The sequence below is a fragment of the Scophthalmus maximus genome, chromosome 4 (genome assembly GCF_022379125.1).
Source record: "Scophthalmus maximus strain ysfricsl-2021 chromosome 4, ASM2237912v1, whole genome shotgun sequence".
NCBI classification, from domain to species: domain Eukaryota; kingdom Metazoa; phylum Chordata; class Actinopteri; order Pleuronectiformes; family Scophthalmidae; genus Scophthalmus; species Scophthalmus maximus.
Genome location: NC_061518.1, coordinates 26772164 through 26788842, shown reverse-complemented (window position 1 = coordinate 26788842; position 16679 = coordinate 26772164). Strand labels below are relative to the sequence as shown.

The following is a 16679-nucleotide window of genomic DNA, read 5'->3' as shown; positions in this document are numbered from 1 at the left end:
TGTGAGAGAAAAAGCGCTGTTATATATCATTGATCAAATCCGTCGATAACTTTTTGAGTGATTTTGTTAAAAAAAAAAATCACATTAACTGCTTGGTAAAACTCCCTCGCTGTTACACTGCATAAACAGGAGCTTATGATGGTTAATGTTGCCAAACTTTAAATATTTGCAGACTTTATTACTTCTGCTGCTGTTACACTGTGTTAAAGCATATCACAAATAAGCATTGCAATCAGATATCACAAAAGCGAAAAACGAGATGTAAACACACCTTAGCTTGGTTGAATCATCTTGCTTCAATGTTGCTATGCCAGTAACTCCTTCTTTTCAACAAGATGTTCATTAGTGTGTTCCCATTGACTCTTTGTCCACCCTGTCCTGTGCAGAACGTGGTGATGCTTATGAGCGACTTTGTCGACTGGCTGATCCCCGACATCCCCAAGGACATCAGCCTCCAGATCCACAAGGAGAAGATCCTCATGGTGGAGCTCTTCATGAAGGAGGAGCAGGGCAAAAGACTGGCAGCGCGGGACAACCACCACCGGGACAGCGGTACTTCACCCTCGTCAACCAATCAGACCCCAACACTGCCGCGCTCGCGGCCCGTATCCCACACCGACTGCTGTTAAGCTGCTTGCCGTTGGATCGGAGGACAAAACAAGCACAAACGGCCACAAGCCAACGCCCCCAGCCTGTACACAAACAGTAAAATATGACGATTTTTTTGCATTCATGTTGTTTAGGAAGTGCTCACGTTAGAATTCCCTTAGCGGAGAAACTGGCTGTCAATTTGTTACATTTTAAAAACAAGCCAGTCATAACCAGACATAATCTTATCAGCCATTGACCAAAAATCCAGCTAGTAGCAGACAATACTTCACCACAGGACTTATGATCACAAAATGCATAACAATTATTTATTGGATGTAACTCAAAGGAACAAGCCATTATCTTCAGGATGTCTGAGAAAAATAATGCCAAACCAGCGACCTAATGTGAATCCTTTTTTTTCCGAGGAGCAAGTTTATACCTCCCGCCTCTCCCACAGGACTGAACTGCAGCGTTTCTGTCAATCCATCCACACGGTCCTGGTATCTCACCGGTGGGCTTCAACGCTGACGGAGATCCTCCCCTTCTGCCATCGATCTGAACAGCTCAGACAAACAGGACTGAATCTGTTTTGCACAATTCTATACAAATGCAGGGATTTCTTGATGTTTTTCTCTTGTATGCAATATGGTCCGGCTCTTGTGCTTTGGTTGTTGGGCTAAAAAAACAGGGTTTCGAAGGAGCTCCGGTGTCAAGCAGCCCATCGATTCGTACTTCCTCTTGTATCGTTACATTTGTTACATTTTGAGTGTGAACACACAGCCTGAACAGTGCTCAGTGGCGTTTATTCCTGGAAGCACAAGTCGCATTCGTGATTCATTCAAATTTAACTGGAATTAAAGCTTGGCCTGGCAAGATTTATAGTATAAAAATTGATGTTATGAAATGACACATGAATTTATTTTTCCTTCGGCGAAAAAAGCATAAAAGTACAGGAGAGTATTAGGGCCAGACATAAGAAGAAAAAAATGTGGGGGAAGCTTTTTTATATATATATATATATATATATATATATATATATATATATATATAAAGTCAAAATGCTGACAATAATTTGAAAATTGTGACCAGGAAGTACTTTTCAGCAGCACCAAACAACCGGATGTTGATGTTTTGCTAGCCAGTTTGCTAAGCTAACGCTAGCTTCTAACCAAGTTGTAAAGTTGCGATATTATTATTGACAGGCTGAATCTATAAGCAAGGCTGCACGGTGGTGTAGTGGTTAGCACCTTCGCCTCACAGCAAGAAGGTTCTGGGTTCGAATCCCGGTTCAACCAGGGCCTTTCTGTGTGGAGTTTGCATGTTCTCCCCATGTATGCGTGGGGGTTCTCCGGCTTCCTCCCACAGTCCAAAGACATGCAGAATGGGGTTAGGTTCATTGGAGACTCTAAATTGACCGTAGGTGTGAATGTGAGAGTGAATGGTTGTCTGTCTCTGTATGTGGCCCCTGGCGACCTGTCCAGGGTGTACCCCGCCTCTCGCCCAATGTTAGCTGGGATTGGCTCCAGCGACCCCCCGCGATTCTTAAATGGATAAAGCGGTAGACGATGAATGAATGAATGAATCTATAGGCTAGCTTTGCTAACGTTAGTTAATGTAGCTGTTAAACTGGTGCCACAAAACATTGAAGTTTAGGGCTAATTCGACTTTAATCTCAACATGTTTGATTAAAATAAAAAATCTTCCTCCTCATTAATTAAAAAATTACTTATTGTACCAGTAGTCATGTGTGTGTCGTGTGTAAACAGCGTAATGCCATCATACTAAATATAATGTCAGAACGCTGCATCTTTGGAAAAGTTAGGATTAAAGAATCCCGCCTTTATACCGTACATGAGATTCACCATGGCGCCGTAATGGCCAAATTAGATATATTCATCTGGAAGTTTTCATAACACAGGAACCAGGAAATGCAGGACTGTTTCAATTCTATTATCTTGCCTTACACTAACCCTCCAAATCATTTGGCATTTTCAAAAAAGCTCCAAATCAAAACACAAAGACTGACTCACTTATAGCATATCGTTGTTGTTTTTTTGTTTTTGTATTGTTCATGCTGCAAGAGCACGTGGGAGTGACTGGATATCATTTCTGAAGGACGAAAAATGTAACTTTAGACTGAAATAAGCGTTCACATGAATAAGGTTCTGTCTGTGTATTGTCAAATCCAGCCCCGTGCTGTAAATATTTTGAAACTACCCAGACTGATAGAATGTATTATTACCTTTTTCAGCGATGTATTGTCACTCTTAGGTCAAAACATTGTATTTCTATATTGTTTGTTACTTTGCTCTCTTGTTTTTATGAGTATGCATTTCTAACTTTGTCTCATGTGTTGAAAAGGGTTTGTGGCCCACAAAGGGGACCACTGGTCAGTCAATTAGAGACTTTCACAATGACAAGGGTATACTTTCATATTCCTTATTTAATGTACTAGCAACCCTAAACATGGACCTATTGAACTATATGTGGAAGGATACCTGGGAAAACATCTTCCAATGCAGCCGACAAATGTTGTCTCTGTCACTTGGTTGTGGGATATGACTTACTTAGAGCACAAACTGCACATACAATTTCCTTTTTTAGCAAACCCTACTGCTGTTATTAATGTGTGTGCAAGTGTACTTTTAGTTTGGATATTCAGCGATACATTACAAAGGAACATTTTCCTTCAGAATCCTGTACGAGCTGAGACCACCCATGTCCCTCCGCAGACGTCCTCCTCCTGCCACCAGTTGCCATGTCGTATTGACAGCATCAATAAAACACTACAAACTGTGACATGGTAATATCTATTTAAAAAATGTATGCCAGTGGCTCATTTCACAACATTGCATGGGTGTGTATATGCACGATTTTTCCATCTCCGACTTTGAGTCTCATTAAGCTGACCGCTTATGAATGAGTGAGGAACTACCTGGATTGTACACATTTATTAAAGATTCGTGCATTTCACTTGATTTTGATTATTTGATCAATTGCAGACCTGTACGAGAAAAGTACAATATCAATGTGTTTGTAATGTATTGTAAAGAAAAGGTCTGTGAAAACCCTGTTTTATTTGATATGCTGTTCAGATGTTGCATAAAATATATCTTTACAGTAACGCTGAGATAAATCTAGCCCCAAACAAATGGTGATTTAATTGGATATTATCTTCTATTTGTCGATTCTTCGAATGCCAAAATCCAGGGTAAAATAATCGTATAAGCGCCGCCCAACGTTCGCTCATATACCTTACAGTATGTCAATACAGGCATCCTGGATGATCTAATAACATAACTAGGAGGTAGACAAACATCCGGATTTTCTTAAAGGCATAAATCTGGAAGACATCATTTTTTACTTCTAAATTCAGACAAAACCGAGGTCATTGTGTTTAACACCTCAGAGAAACATTATCTGAGCATCACTGCAAAAATAGCCCTACTAGAAATAAGTCGAATGTTCTAAAATGTGGTTAAATATTTGCAGACTTTACTACTGCTGCTGCTGTTAAACTGTGTTAAAGCATATCACAAATAAGCATTTTTTACATTTTTTGAAAATACTTTTTGCAGGGTAGTTACCTTGGATAGTATAACCTTGGCCTCCTGCTCTACTGTGAGGAGCCTTGGAGTTATGACTCGCATATAAAACAAAGCCTTTTTTTTCAATATCAAGACAGCCACAATCATAGCTCAGAAAAATTGACTTGCATTTAATTTACACTTTCACTTATGCCTACAAAAGAGAGACGAGGAAGATGTTTAATGGGAGAGACAATGTGATGAGAAGCAGGGGGAGAACCCGGGTAGAGGATATTAAATGAAACGGGAAACATGAGAAACGATAGAACATGTTATGCTTTACTGTGCATAATATGACAGAGAGAAGGTTACTGATATTGAACCTTGAATTCACGTGATCCTTTACAAAAAAAAGTTGTGGAGAGGAAACTCATTTGTTTTTGTTTCATTTGCCAAGGGAACAAAACTGAAACAAAACCTTTTCTTTTCTTTTCTTTTTTTACATTTAAACAATAAAGGCTGTAATACCATACCCTGAGCCACACTCCTTCACCAGTTGGTGGCAGCACTGTGCGACAGAGAGAGGGAGATTTTATATTTTACAAAATTCTATTGTATTTTTACAATGCCACTCACTGTGACATAAACCAAACATTGAATCTGAATCCTATTTCTGTAAAAGCTAAGATGAAAAATATTTCCCATTTGTTTTGGAAATGTTCCTGTACAGAGAAATTCTGATCAAATGTTCTTGAGTTCATCCAATCTCATTCGATTACAGATTTGTCTTTCTGTTTTAAGCATGTTTTCTTTGGTGTTTAGTGGAGCCTAAGACAGAGAATAATTAATAATGAATCTTTTATTTCTGCTTGCTAAATATCACATCCACAGATGTAAGTTCAGGGACTCTAAACCCTCCTTTCCTGTGTTTGAGTATGAAATCAATGAATATTTGGACTCCATCAAATATTCAAAGAATGTAAAGCTATGAAGACTGTGCAAATATATTCAAGACTTGTGACCCCACATGACGGATGTTGGAACCCTTCCAACTATAGTTGACGATATGAATTGGACTGCCTACTGATTACCCTTGATGGACTTTGTAGATTCCCTGGAATATGAATTGATCATTATATATTTGTTGTTGTTGTTGTTGTTGTTTGTACGTGTATTTGTGTTATATGTACGTTCAAACCATTCTTAATAAAGTTATTGATTAAAAAAAGATAAAAAGTAGAGAAACACGCGGAAGTGAAAATGAAAGTGACGTGTTTCCTGCTGAGCGGATGTGTCACTCTGTCGAAGAGACATGAGCTCGCTACAGTTCAACAGCGTCCTGCTGGAGATCTCGAACCAGCTGTCCGGCGACGAGCTGGACAAGATGAAGTTCCTGTGTCGGGACAAGATCGGGAAGAAGGACATGGAGAAGATCAGCAGCGGAGTCCGGCTCTTCCAGCTGCTGACGGAGAGAGGCGAGCTGGGAGCGGAGAAACCCGAGTTCTTGTCCAAGTGCCTCGAACACATCCGGCGGAGAGACCTGGCGGACATGCTGCAGAGTTTCGAAAGCCCCTGTGGGATCGGCAGCCACCCGGACCGGGAGGAGACAGGTACCGAACCTCGCTCTTCATGTGGACGAACATCCGGGCCACAAGTTGTGTCAAGTTGAAGAAGCTATTTGAAACTGAGGGTTGAGTGTCAAAACAGTGATGGGTTTTTTGTTTTGTTTTTCAAATTAAATATTTGGATTCAGTCTTTTTTTCAAACAAATCGTTAATGTTCACCTTCATAAATAATGGCTGGTGTAGTGGTCAGTGCTGTTGCCTCACAGCCACAAGGTTCTGCGTTCGTTGGCGCCCTAGGCGAGATCTTTGATCGGCGCCCACCCCCCACCCCAAGGGTGTTTACACCATTATTTGTCCAACACTTATCACCACTTGCAATGCAAGAAATTTAACATTGTATGATATCTAAGATGTGGAGTATATAAAAATATACAATAATCAAAACTAGATTAATGATGTATTAGTTACACATAGAGAATGTCACAGCTTAAATCCAGTGGCGGCTCCTGACAAATTTGTCAGGGGGTTGGGTGGCAATTGTTCTGATGATGGATGAGATGACCCGGTCACTCAGACAAATCAAAATAATCTTGTCTATTCAATGACTGAAAACGCTGACTCTCTGCACCGGTACGAGTTGCCGCAGTAATACATGGCAGAAGTACGCTTGAAAAAAAAAGTGCAAACTTAAACGGCTGTCTGGCGGCAAACTGAAGCAGTGAAAAATTGAACGGATCTTTTTTTTTTAAGATACGTTTAAAAATGTGGCAAAAAAGAGATGTTCTTCGGTGGTCCTCTCTGCAACAGAGGGACTCAGACTTACGCTACTTCCACTTCTCCTCCAAACTCCGTTAAATGACATCGCTCATCACCATCTCCATAAGGTAACATATAAATTATGCATGAGTAACTCATACAACCCTTCAACAACACTTCAAAAATCACTGAACTGTCCCTTTAAGTCGATGTCGGCGTAAGTAGTGTGATAGGCTCACTCTGCGGGTGAGGGTTTCTGTCAGAATCCACGAGACACTCGATGATATTCTCTGTGAAAGATATATTCATTATCCTTGACAATGTCTAGTTCCAGAGGTCTGATTCCTCTCAGCCGGAGCGATGCCCTCACTGCATGTAGCTTTGCGCTACACGCAGTGAGGGCCACGGACAATTTCAAGTTTGCCATCGTGATACTGATCATGTGATTAATATTACTGTATGATGTGCAGTTGCAGGCTGGATGTATTGATGCATTAGCCGTGTTCCCTGGACAGTAAATGTTCTTTACAGTAAAAGTTCTTATGCGTTATGCAATTGCAGGATTTGCAGTATAAAATTCTTGTTCCGAACCTATTTTTAATTTGCACAGCACGCCTACATACAGAAAATATTTTTCAATAGGATTCCTGAGAATGATTTCTGCTATTGACTTTTTTACTGATCGTTAAAATAGCTTATGATCAAATACCTGAACATTGATGCTGTGAAATGATTTCCTGTTCACATAATCCTCACGTTCTCTACGGGGCTTTAATGGGGAAACGTGTGCAATAACCAATACACGGGACACTGATGATGTTCTCTGTGAACGATATAGATTCAGTCTCTTTGACAACTTCTAGTTGGGTGGGGCTCCAGAGTGGGACCCCCCCCAAAAAATGTCCTTTGTCGCCTGACATTTAGCTCGTCTGTCTGTGCGTGTAGCGTTTTTTTTGTTTTCTCACCAGCATACAGCGAAGAAGAAGCCAATCAGAGTAAAGAGAAGGGCGGGGCTTCGTCTCTGATTGGCTCTGACCTTTGTATTCTTCTTCGCTGAATCTTGGTGGGAAAAATTAATAAGGCTACGATAGTCGATGGGCACTGAAATCCGGTATTAATTATGAAAGACTGTGGTAACGATAAACTTTATCGTCTCTAATAACGTCGGCACTGTTAGCAGCTAACGCTCCCACGTCGGAGCAGCGTCGTAGCGTTAGCTGCCCTGGTGCCGGCTCCCACTGTCCGTCACATACGCAGCACCTGCTCGAAAGTCTGGTTGTACTTCACCGAAATGGATGGAGACAACGCTCGTTGCCACAAGTGTAAAAAATGTTTTGCAAATAATGGCGGTGACACATTTAATGAAAGTGAGAGTAAACTCTACTTCTGCTGGTCCCAGTCAGAGACAATAGCCGCAGCTAGTGGGAGGATGACTGAGGAGAGGCTGAATGAGTTACAGCACTTATGATGAGAACTATTAGTTTTTTTTCTCAATTATTTAAACCATTTTGTCCTTTGTTATTTATATTTTGTGGCAGTTCTACCAATTTGTGCAGGAAGGAAAAAAAAAATCCCTGTCTCCTCCTCTTTCAGCTAAACTGGACATTGCCACAGAGGTGATCGCAGAAAACCTGGGAAAGATGTGGCGCAAACTGGGCCGCAAACTTGGTTTGAATGAAGTGAAGCTGGAGTCCATCTACAGGAGGCATCCCACGGACCTGGAGGAGACGGTGGTGGAACTGCTAAAGGATTGGAGGAAGAGTCGGGGTGCCGAGGCCCAAACCAACGAGCTGCTGAAGGCCCTCAGGGACTGTCAGTTCAACCTGACAGCTGCTAAAGTGGAGGACAAATTGGCAGACACGGGATATTGATGAAGATCTACAGATCAAACGAGACAAACTATGGGAATTAAAATGATAAATGAGATGAATTAAATGATGATTGTTGAAGAAATGAATGGAAAGTGAAAGTGAGATTAAAGAGTTGACATTTTTTAGTTTAAAGCCCCAAGTGTGTAATTTTTGTACTTTTCTGGCTGCATCTGGTGGTAAAATTGCAAACCGCAACCAACTGAGCACCCGGCAGGGGACACTTTATGGTGGTGCACCACTGATTCCATTTTCGGTTTTCCCGCAGCGCTGGAAATTCAACGCGAATGCGCCAATTAAACAGTATTTAATGCTGCGTTCCATTATACCTCGGAAACCGGGACCTCCCGAGTCGCAGTGGAACTGGAACGCAGCACAACACGACGTACCATCATGGAGACTTACACGGAGGGGGGGAGTATTAATCAAACCAAATGGTTAAGACAATGAGACCAGGGGTACAGTTGAATTGTCAAATTGTCTTAGGAAGTTTCCTGAATCTTGAAGTGACCCGGAAGTATTTGATTAACAGCTGATAAGAGCTGTTCGGATTTTCTAAATGCATAGGGAAGAAGCTTCAATGCTTCCTATCCTATCTCCTTTAGCATATGGTACACTGCAGCTTCCTATGTGAAAGGAAAGGAAAGGAGAAAGGAGACAATTCATTGCGGCAGCGATATCGGAAAAGATAATGGTATCTTGCGTTAAAAATAATTCACATTCGCGTGCACGGAATGAAACTCGCAATTTCAAGCAGCAACCAGTGAGTACCAGTCCAGATAATATATGGATGTGATGATGACTCATTGGTGCACATCATTTCAAAATGGACTAAAGCAAGATGGAAAGCTACTTATTGAGAGTGACTAATGATCAAACACTGAATTCAAAGTCTTGATGACCATATGGATGAACATCTCTTAGTGAAAAATTCCATAAAGTATTCAGACAAGCCATAGTACAAAGTTTTTTACAATCAAAATGTATTAAAGGAAATCTGGGGGAGCCAGTTTGAATGGGCCTGATGGAGCTGATAACATTTATAATTAATTAATATTATCTATAATGTACAGCTGCTATGCTTAAAAGAGATGCTTGATAAATAGAAAAGAATTCTTGTCAAATGTTCTAATATATATATATATAGTGGAAGAGATGCAAACAAGTACAAAAAAAGAAAAATTCAGGTGCAATATATATGTATATATAAATATACATATATATTTAGGTGCATGATGTGTTGCATTGAGATGTGAGCATCAGGGGAAGGTCTTGTATGGCATTTGTCGTTTTTTGGTTGGGTCTTAATTTTTTCTATTGTATGTACAATAAGCCTGTACTTTATATATATGGTTTTGTAAATCTATGGCGTTCTTGTCATAGTAAATGTCACTTTTTTATGTGTAAAATCAGAGGGGGGGTGGGCAATTCAAGAGTAGTCACCCTGGGGCACCCTAGGGTGTTAATCCGGCCCCGCTGATTCCATCAGCACGCTAGGCTGTTATTAATATTTTTTCGAAAACCTGTATCCAGTCAATGCAAGCTTTCACGCCAGCGACAGAATGGGGTTATCGTTGCTTTTATTTTGTCGTAGGTTTTTGCTTCTGACATGTTCGTTCTTGTGCAGTCTGATATAAAGTTTAACGGTCAATACATCTTAAATATTCACCTTTAACCATCACAGTTATTTTTGTCTTTAAAAGGATACGATGTCGCCTCCTTGAAGCTGTGATCGAGCAACAGGCAACACAACTCCTGTCTGAGAAATTTAATTAACCAAATGCGCTAAGCTTACAAACATACAGGACCTTCCTCTAATCAAATACTACGGAAACATTCGGCTGTGATACCTCTACTTCTTCAAACGTGGGTCTTCAAACTGTCTGGTGGACGATGGACTGTGGTACAGTAGCTCCTGAAACAAGTTCTCCTCTGCACCCTGGTGTTTCATCTTTGTTATAATACAAAGCTTAATGGTAGGTAAGTGTATCAGAAGTGGTCAAACTTGATCATCTATTTAATGTGATAAAAACCTTTTTTCAAATCAAAACACAGTAAATTAATTTTCATAATCTGCAGTTTGCAAGTTTATTTTTTTCAGATTTCCCCTCATGCCCCAAAACCCCTCACCACCTTCGTCTGCGCTGACGTCTTCCGGGCAGCTGGTCAATAGTCGCGTGGAGTTTCTGCGGAGGCAATGCATGTTGCTGTAGTTAGAGGAACTTTTTTTGAAAGAATTGTGCAAAAGTGGGACTGAGATGTTTGGTACGTGACTATTCCAGTTGTGTTGATTTTAACATTAGAGGGTAGGTTGACATTTGATTTAGTCTGTCTTATTAATATTTTAGGTGTCTTCTTGTTGAAGTCGGTCAATGATTCGACTGAGCCACGGAACACTTACAGCACTGGTACAGCCTGTTCAGCCTGTCGATGTCATTCTTGCTCATCTGGGTGGCCTGGCCAAAGGACACGTTGCTGTTGGGAATGGGCACCATGGTGGGATAGTTGTTCTTGGAGAAGGCGTACCTGAAGAATCACAGACACCACCATCACATCACGGATCAACGGCCCTCTTGTACAGGACAAGTCTATACAGACAGTGGAGGTCTCCAAAGTCCACCGGAGGAGAAAGAGAAATGAAATGTATTTAGTAAAGTTGATGACAATCATGAAGTATCCATCCATACCTCTCATATTGCATGACAGAGTTGTAGTCATAAGGAGTCCCCTGGTTCAGAGTGTCAATCTTGTTAAAGTTGTACACCATGTCTGCGGAGGTAATAGAAAATATGTCAAATTAAAACACATTTGATGGTATGAATCTTTTTATTTCTTGTGGATTTTAGCCCTAGTTTCTGATGCTCAGGCTCCCGTTGTAGGTGCTTTCGACCATGGGCAGTCAAACAGTATGTGGACTACATTTATAAAGTGATGTTGTAGTCTCAATGACGACTCAAAGAGCTTTACAGTACAAGTCACATTCACACACATTCTTATACTGCATCTCTATACCCGCCGCATTGTTCTTTCATATCAGTGACAGAAAAGCAGCGTTGAATGATTGTGTCCTTGGGCAAGGTTATGGCTCAATCACATTTCACCCCTGGCCCCTACCCCTTAGCCCTACCCCTCGGTTTTGCACGTTCACGTGTTGGGGTAGGGGTGTCTCAATTCCCTCTGGCCCTCCAAACTGAAATTTTACAGACCCACACTCCAAACGGAGGGCTGTGAGATATGCCTTGTGAATCACGGGCAAGTTGGCTGAAAAAAATGTCCAAGGCGACCAAAGAAACACACAAATTAGTGTGTCAACCTTTGTTCGTTGTTTCAATGTATTACGGCGCTTTTCTTCATAAAAGCCACACACACACAAAAAATCGCTAGTCACAAAGCAGCGTTATGTGTTATATTATTACCACATATGTAACGTTATCAACTGATGTGATGTGCTGTTTCGTCATCATAAGGCCACGTGGTATTTTCAGTGTGATTCACCTGTCCTGTCATGCCCAACATACTGTTATGAGCACGTTTGTTCATAACAGTATGCGTATGTCACCATAGTAACTGCAACAGCATCTTTACAACGATATCGCCGCCATTCCAGGCATGTTGAATCTCCGGTAAGAACACGTTGCGTCGTCCTCAGGATGACGTATCGCTTTCGAAGGAGTGTCCCATTTCGTAGGGGTAGACTTTTAACCGCTTTCTCTTGTAACTGCGTTGCAAGGGGAAATGAGAAATGGGATTGGGCCTATGTGTCTTGTCCAAGGACACATCAGTACATGGACTGGAGGACCAAGGGATCTAACCATCGACCCTCCTGGTTCTACCTTCAATCCTCACCGTCGATGATGTTTTCCCAGTACACCTTGATGTAGCTGTCCCTGTCGGAGCGAGTCTGTTCGTGGTTGAAGCCGAGGGCGTGGAGCAGCTCATGCTGGACGGTGCTGTGGTACAGGCAGCCCTGACGACTCAGAGACACTGTCTGACCACCGCCCTGACGACCCACGAAGGAGTAACAGCTGTGGAAACGCACATGATCATACAAGATATCATTGTATTGATTCTTGCATTATAATGCTCTAGAGCCCCTGTTTTCTAAAAGTATGAACTTTTTGTAGTTACTGAAATTCACACGTTTCATTTTTAGTGAGTGAAAGGGAAGACTGAGATGCTGTAAAGCTGCAACGGGCAACTTGCAATGTCTAGACACAGACCTCAAGATGGACATCGTATCGTATCGTAAAGACACTCAATGAAACTGATTTCAGAGCGATTTGATTCCCTCATATTTATGATGTGTCAGGAAAAGACAACAAGCTTTGGAGCAACTGTCTTTGATATTGATTGGAGTTTACAGCAGCCGATAATGCTGAATGTGAGTCGACAGTGTCAATAGCCTGCTCTCTGCTGTAGAGAACCTCCACCTTGGCCGATAAGTCTGCAGATTTACTAGACAGCCTAGGTCCCAGAGTGATGGTTGCTAACCGGCAGAATTTATACAGTTGTAAAAAAAAATCAAGAAATCGTTATCATTAGACATAGAATAAGTAAACACTCCAGAGTGCAGGATGATTCATTACACTGTTGAAACTATTTTACAGGAAGAAAAAACAATGTCGCCTTAGAAGAATTCTTCCGTGCAGTGAACCTACGTCAGCCAGAGCCTTACCCGCTCCTGGACTCGATGCTCAGCCACTCGTGGTCACCGTTCTGGTATGGTCTGAAACGAATGCAGGAAACTGAAGAGAACGACTCTAGTCCACGAATGATGATGGCTTGTTCTCGGGAGGCTGGAAGGACAAACACACAGCAGGTTAAGATGATCTGTGAAATGTAGCCAGATGCTCTCTTTGACAGCACTATGTCTGGCTGCAGCCATTATTAATATTCTCCTATAGGGGAAAAAACAAACAGTCACAATCATCTTAGGCAGCATTAAATCTTGGAGCCCTCATGTTTTGGCCCTTGTCAGTGTCTCAGATTCTTTTGTTTGACTTATAACACATCAAACTCAAGAATTGACTGTGGCCTAATACATCATACCCCTGACAAGTGCCACTGCAATGACATAATCGATATTAAACACTCTGTGGTTTAATGGACAAAACTGATGGAGTTGACGTTGACTCAGGATGACGGAAAACTGTGGATTTCTTAAGCAGAGGGATTTATTACAAGGAGCTCAATATTGAGGCGATTTCTGGTCTCGTTACACAAATCAACAAGTGGTCAGTGCATGGCGTCCCAAACACCTTGCAAGGGTTGCACTCATCTTTGGAGTCTCTCTGAGAGGTTTGAATGTTGTGGCCAACTGGTTTGAATGCTATAATATGTAGAAATGGTCTGTTAAGTGAGTCAAATGTGTCTGTCCCTATACACATTAAGAAAAATTACTTGTTGATACTTACAGAAGTGGTTGGTAATGTAGTAAGGGATGTAGACTTTCCCATCGCTCCACTTCTGCCACAGGCAGCCTGTGGAGGTGCAGGGGTCGGCGTTTCTGTCCGCCTCCGACCTGATGGCAATGTCTCCTCCGATCAGGGTGGGCTCATCAAAGTCAGGGGCTGCAAACCCAACACCAGATGCGGAGGTGAGTTTGAAACACAGAACAGAGTCACTCGTTCCTCTCTTGTTACACTGTGGTTTAAGCCATTATAGGGATAGTTCAGTGATTTTGAAGTGGGTTTGTATGAGATACTTGTGCATAGTTAATATGTTACACTTCTCCTCCAAACTCCGTAAAATGACATCACTGATCACCATCTCCATAAGGTAACATATTAACTATGCATAAGTACCTCATACAACCCCACTTCAAAATCACTGAACCATTCCTTTCAGGTTTTTTCTAGGTCACTTGTGTCTGGCTTTGTGTGGATCTGAAGTCAGAAACACTGGATGTGACTACCTGTGTTCCATACGGTGACTTATTTGAAACAGATGATCACTTGTTTGCAGATTGTTATCCGGTTGACCAACTTTCACTGAGAAATGTTTCCCTGTTATTGGTACTGTCTAACATTTTAGCCATACACACAAAATATATTTGTCTACAATATTGGGACAGTGTCATGGAAAAATGAACAGAATCGTGACTGAAAGGTGCGGACCAGCTGTGCTCACTGCGGTCTCTGTTGGCGCGCTCCAGCAGTTCGCTGACAGAAAGCTCCTTGGATGTGTCCTCCTCGAAGGCAGCAGCATCTGCACCACACATTGGATGTGATATTGTATGAACTGTATACACGATCATTTTTAATATATGGACTTAATGACATTAGAGGTGCTGTTCTTACCTTGCTGTACTCACCCAGAAGGACAAAGGAGAAAAGGAAGAAAAGTGAAAGAAGGAAAAAGAAGTTAATTTGCAAAAATTGTATGCACTTTTTCGTTGATATTCAGTATCATTAGTCTAATACTGTACCAGTACAGTATGATCCAGGTAATGAGGAACACGATCTGTAATCTACAGCGTTACCACCTTTTTTTTGCATCACTTTCCATGACTGTTATCATTAACCCCCCCCCCCCACCCCCATCAAAAACATTATATTATTTTATGATTTTTTTAATTATGAATTAAAAAATGACTTATCAAAAGGGTTTTATAGATTTAAATACATAAATATCAATATCAAATCTAAATCATGAAAACAATTTTTTTAATGATTTGTTTAATAACTTTGTTAAATAGGTTTTATTTTTAAATATTGAACAGTTTGAGGCTCTGTATATTTCAGCCTAATGGTGGTGGTTTGAAAGAATAATAACAAACAATAAAATGTCATATTTATCTTTTTTAATAAAAAGAGTAAGATGTGTCTTTGTGTAATTTTCCACAAATAAAAAAAATTGTTTGTAGCTTTATAGAGTTTTGAGTTCATTCTATGAAAGCCAATTCATAGCTTTCAATGAAGATTTATTTTAAATATCCATTGGCATTTCAATATGCACTTCTCTTTTTTCTACTCCTTATGAGGGGAGGAGTGTTGCTTTAACCAGAAAACATGAAAGGCCAAATCGGGATCCTGAGATAATGAAATGAATCATTCAGGAAAAACAACAAGGTTGTGTTTCTATATATCTGTATGTATATATTTATGTATGAGTAGTAGTTTAATATACCTCCATGATTTCAAATGTTTCTAATAATTCATTTCCCTAGGTTAGCAAAATGCAGAGATGACCATTGGCAAATATCCATTGGCATTTCAATATGCACTTCTCTTTTTTCTACTAGTTTATTATGATTATGATGGTTGTTATTATTAATAATTCATTTCCCTAGGTTAGCAAAATGCAGAGATGACCATTGGCAAATATCCATTGGCATTTCAATATGCACTTCTCTTTTTTCTATTAGTTTATTATGATTATGATGGTTGTTATTATTAATTCATGTTTACTCCTACTCCTTATGAGGGGAGGAGTGTTGCTTTAACCAGAAAACATGAAAGGCCAAATCGAATAAAAGCTATACATGTGACATATTTTGCAGATGTCTTGGGGATTCATGATTTTAAATTTTTGTCTTTGAAAAACAGTTTGGAACGCAGATGCAGACCCTCTTGACGTGATGGTTCGATGAGGTGCTTTGAGATGTTTTCTACCTCAGCCCAGGTGGACGACACCAGCAGCAGGACGGCGACAGACCAAGAGAAAACCAACATGGCTGCAACAGAAACTGCAATAACCACACAGTAAACGGAGAAAGGAGATATAGTATGGCATTTATGATAAATAATCCATCCATCCAGGCTATATTTTCTATGTAAAATGCTGATTTGCTGTATTGATGTGCACGCTGACTTAGGGGGCAATTGATTTTTGGGTCTTGCCCCTTAATCTCGTGAGCCACAACCATAATTCATTCATGTGTTGTCCAATATTATTAAAATATAATGTATGCTGGTAGAGGAGGTTGGGAGTCTTACCTGAGAACCTGGAGAGGGAATCAGTGTTCTGCTGTCACCCGGAGACAGCTTTTATACTCGCGTGAAGGAAAATGTGCAAACACGACGGCCATCGTTATCACTGGAGATGGAAAATGTCCGTGTCCTTGTAACCATTAGTGAAACGCTGCACCTGTCACAGGTGTGTGTGTGTGTGTGTGTGTGTGTGTGTGCAGCGTAAACACAGTGCTACTTTTCTCAGAGTTCTTCATACAAAAGTAGCTCTAAATCTGCCATAAAGTCAAACGTCAATGGATGGGTCCACAGTGTATGTGAAAAGGGGGTTTCTGCATTTATACCCTAACCCATGGGACGTTTCATTTTCTATTATCTTATTTTATTTGGTCTTAAATTGGTTGTTTGACTGAGAAAGTAATCTTACCTTTTTTATATGTCAGAAAAATACATATTATAACT

At 40.7% G+C, this 16679-nt stretch overlaps 3 protein-coding genes across 8 annotated transcripts in view; 2 read left to right on the top strand and 1 right to left on the bottom strand.

The window, feature by feature from the left end:
- ano1a (anoctamin 1, calcium activated chloride channel a) overlaps positions 1–1812 on the top strand; it is a 57181-nt gene extending 55369 nt beyond the window's left edge. For 4 of the 6 annotated variants that reach the window (XM_035628507.2, XM_035628506.2, XM_035628504.2 and 1 more), the window contains one exon: positions 387–1812. In XM_035628507.2, coding sequence (XP_035484400.1) covers positions 387–629 — 243 coding nt within the window. In that variant the 3' untranslated portion in view covers positions 630–1812. The remainder of the gene's footprint in view (positions 1–386) is intronic. The other 2 variants (XR_004790540.2, XR_004790539.2) reach the window with 2 other exon arrangements.
- Positions 1813–5392: 3580 nt separating this feature from the next.
- LOC118302382 (FAS-associated death domain protein) lies at positions 5393–8442 on the top strand. Its single transcript, XM_035628452.1, has 2 exons — positions 5393–5728; positions 8033–8442. The coding sequence occupies exons 1-2, from the start codon at positions 5431–5433 to the stop codon at positions 8308–8310; spliced, it is 576 nt and encodes a 191-aa protein (XP_035484345.1). The 5' UTR covers positions 5393–5430; the 3' UTR covers positions 8311–8442.
- A 1928-nt stretch (positions 8443–10370) lies between these two features.
- LOC118302380 (high choriolytic enzyme 1) lies at positions 10371–16314 on the bottom strand. Its single transcript, XM_047331575.1, has 10 exons — positions 16245–16314; positions 15921–15994; positions 14607–14610; positions 14437–14514; positions 13722–13877; positions 12983–13103; positions 12154–12332; positions 10995–11076; positions 10709–10833; positions 10371–10493 (listed from the first exon to the last, which is right to left on the bottom strand). Coding segments are annotated over exons 2-10 (807 nt in total). The 5' UTR covers positions 15981–15994; positions 16245–16314; the 3' UTR covers positions 10371–10491.
- Positions 16315–16679: the final 365 nt, after the last annotated feature.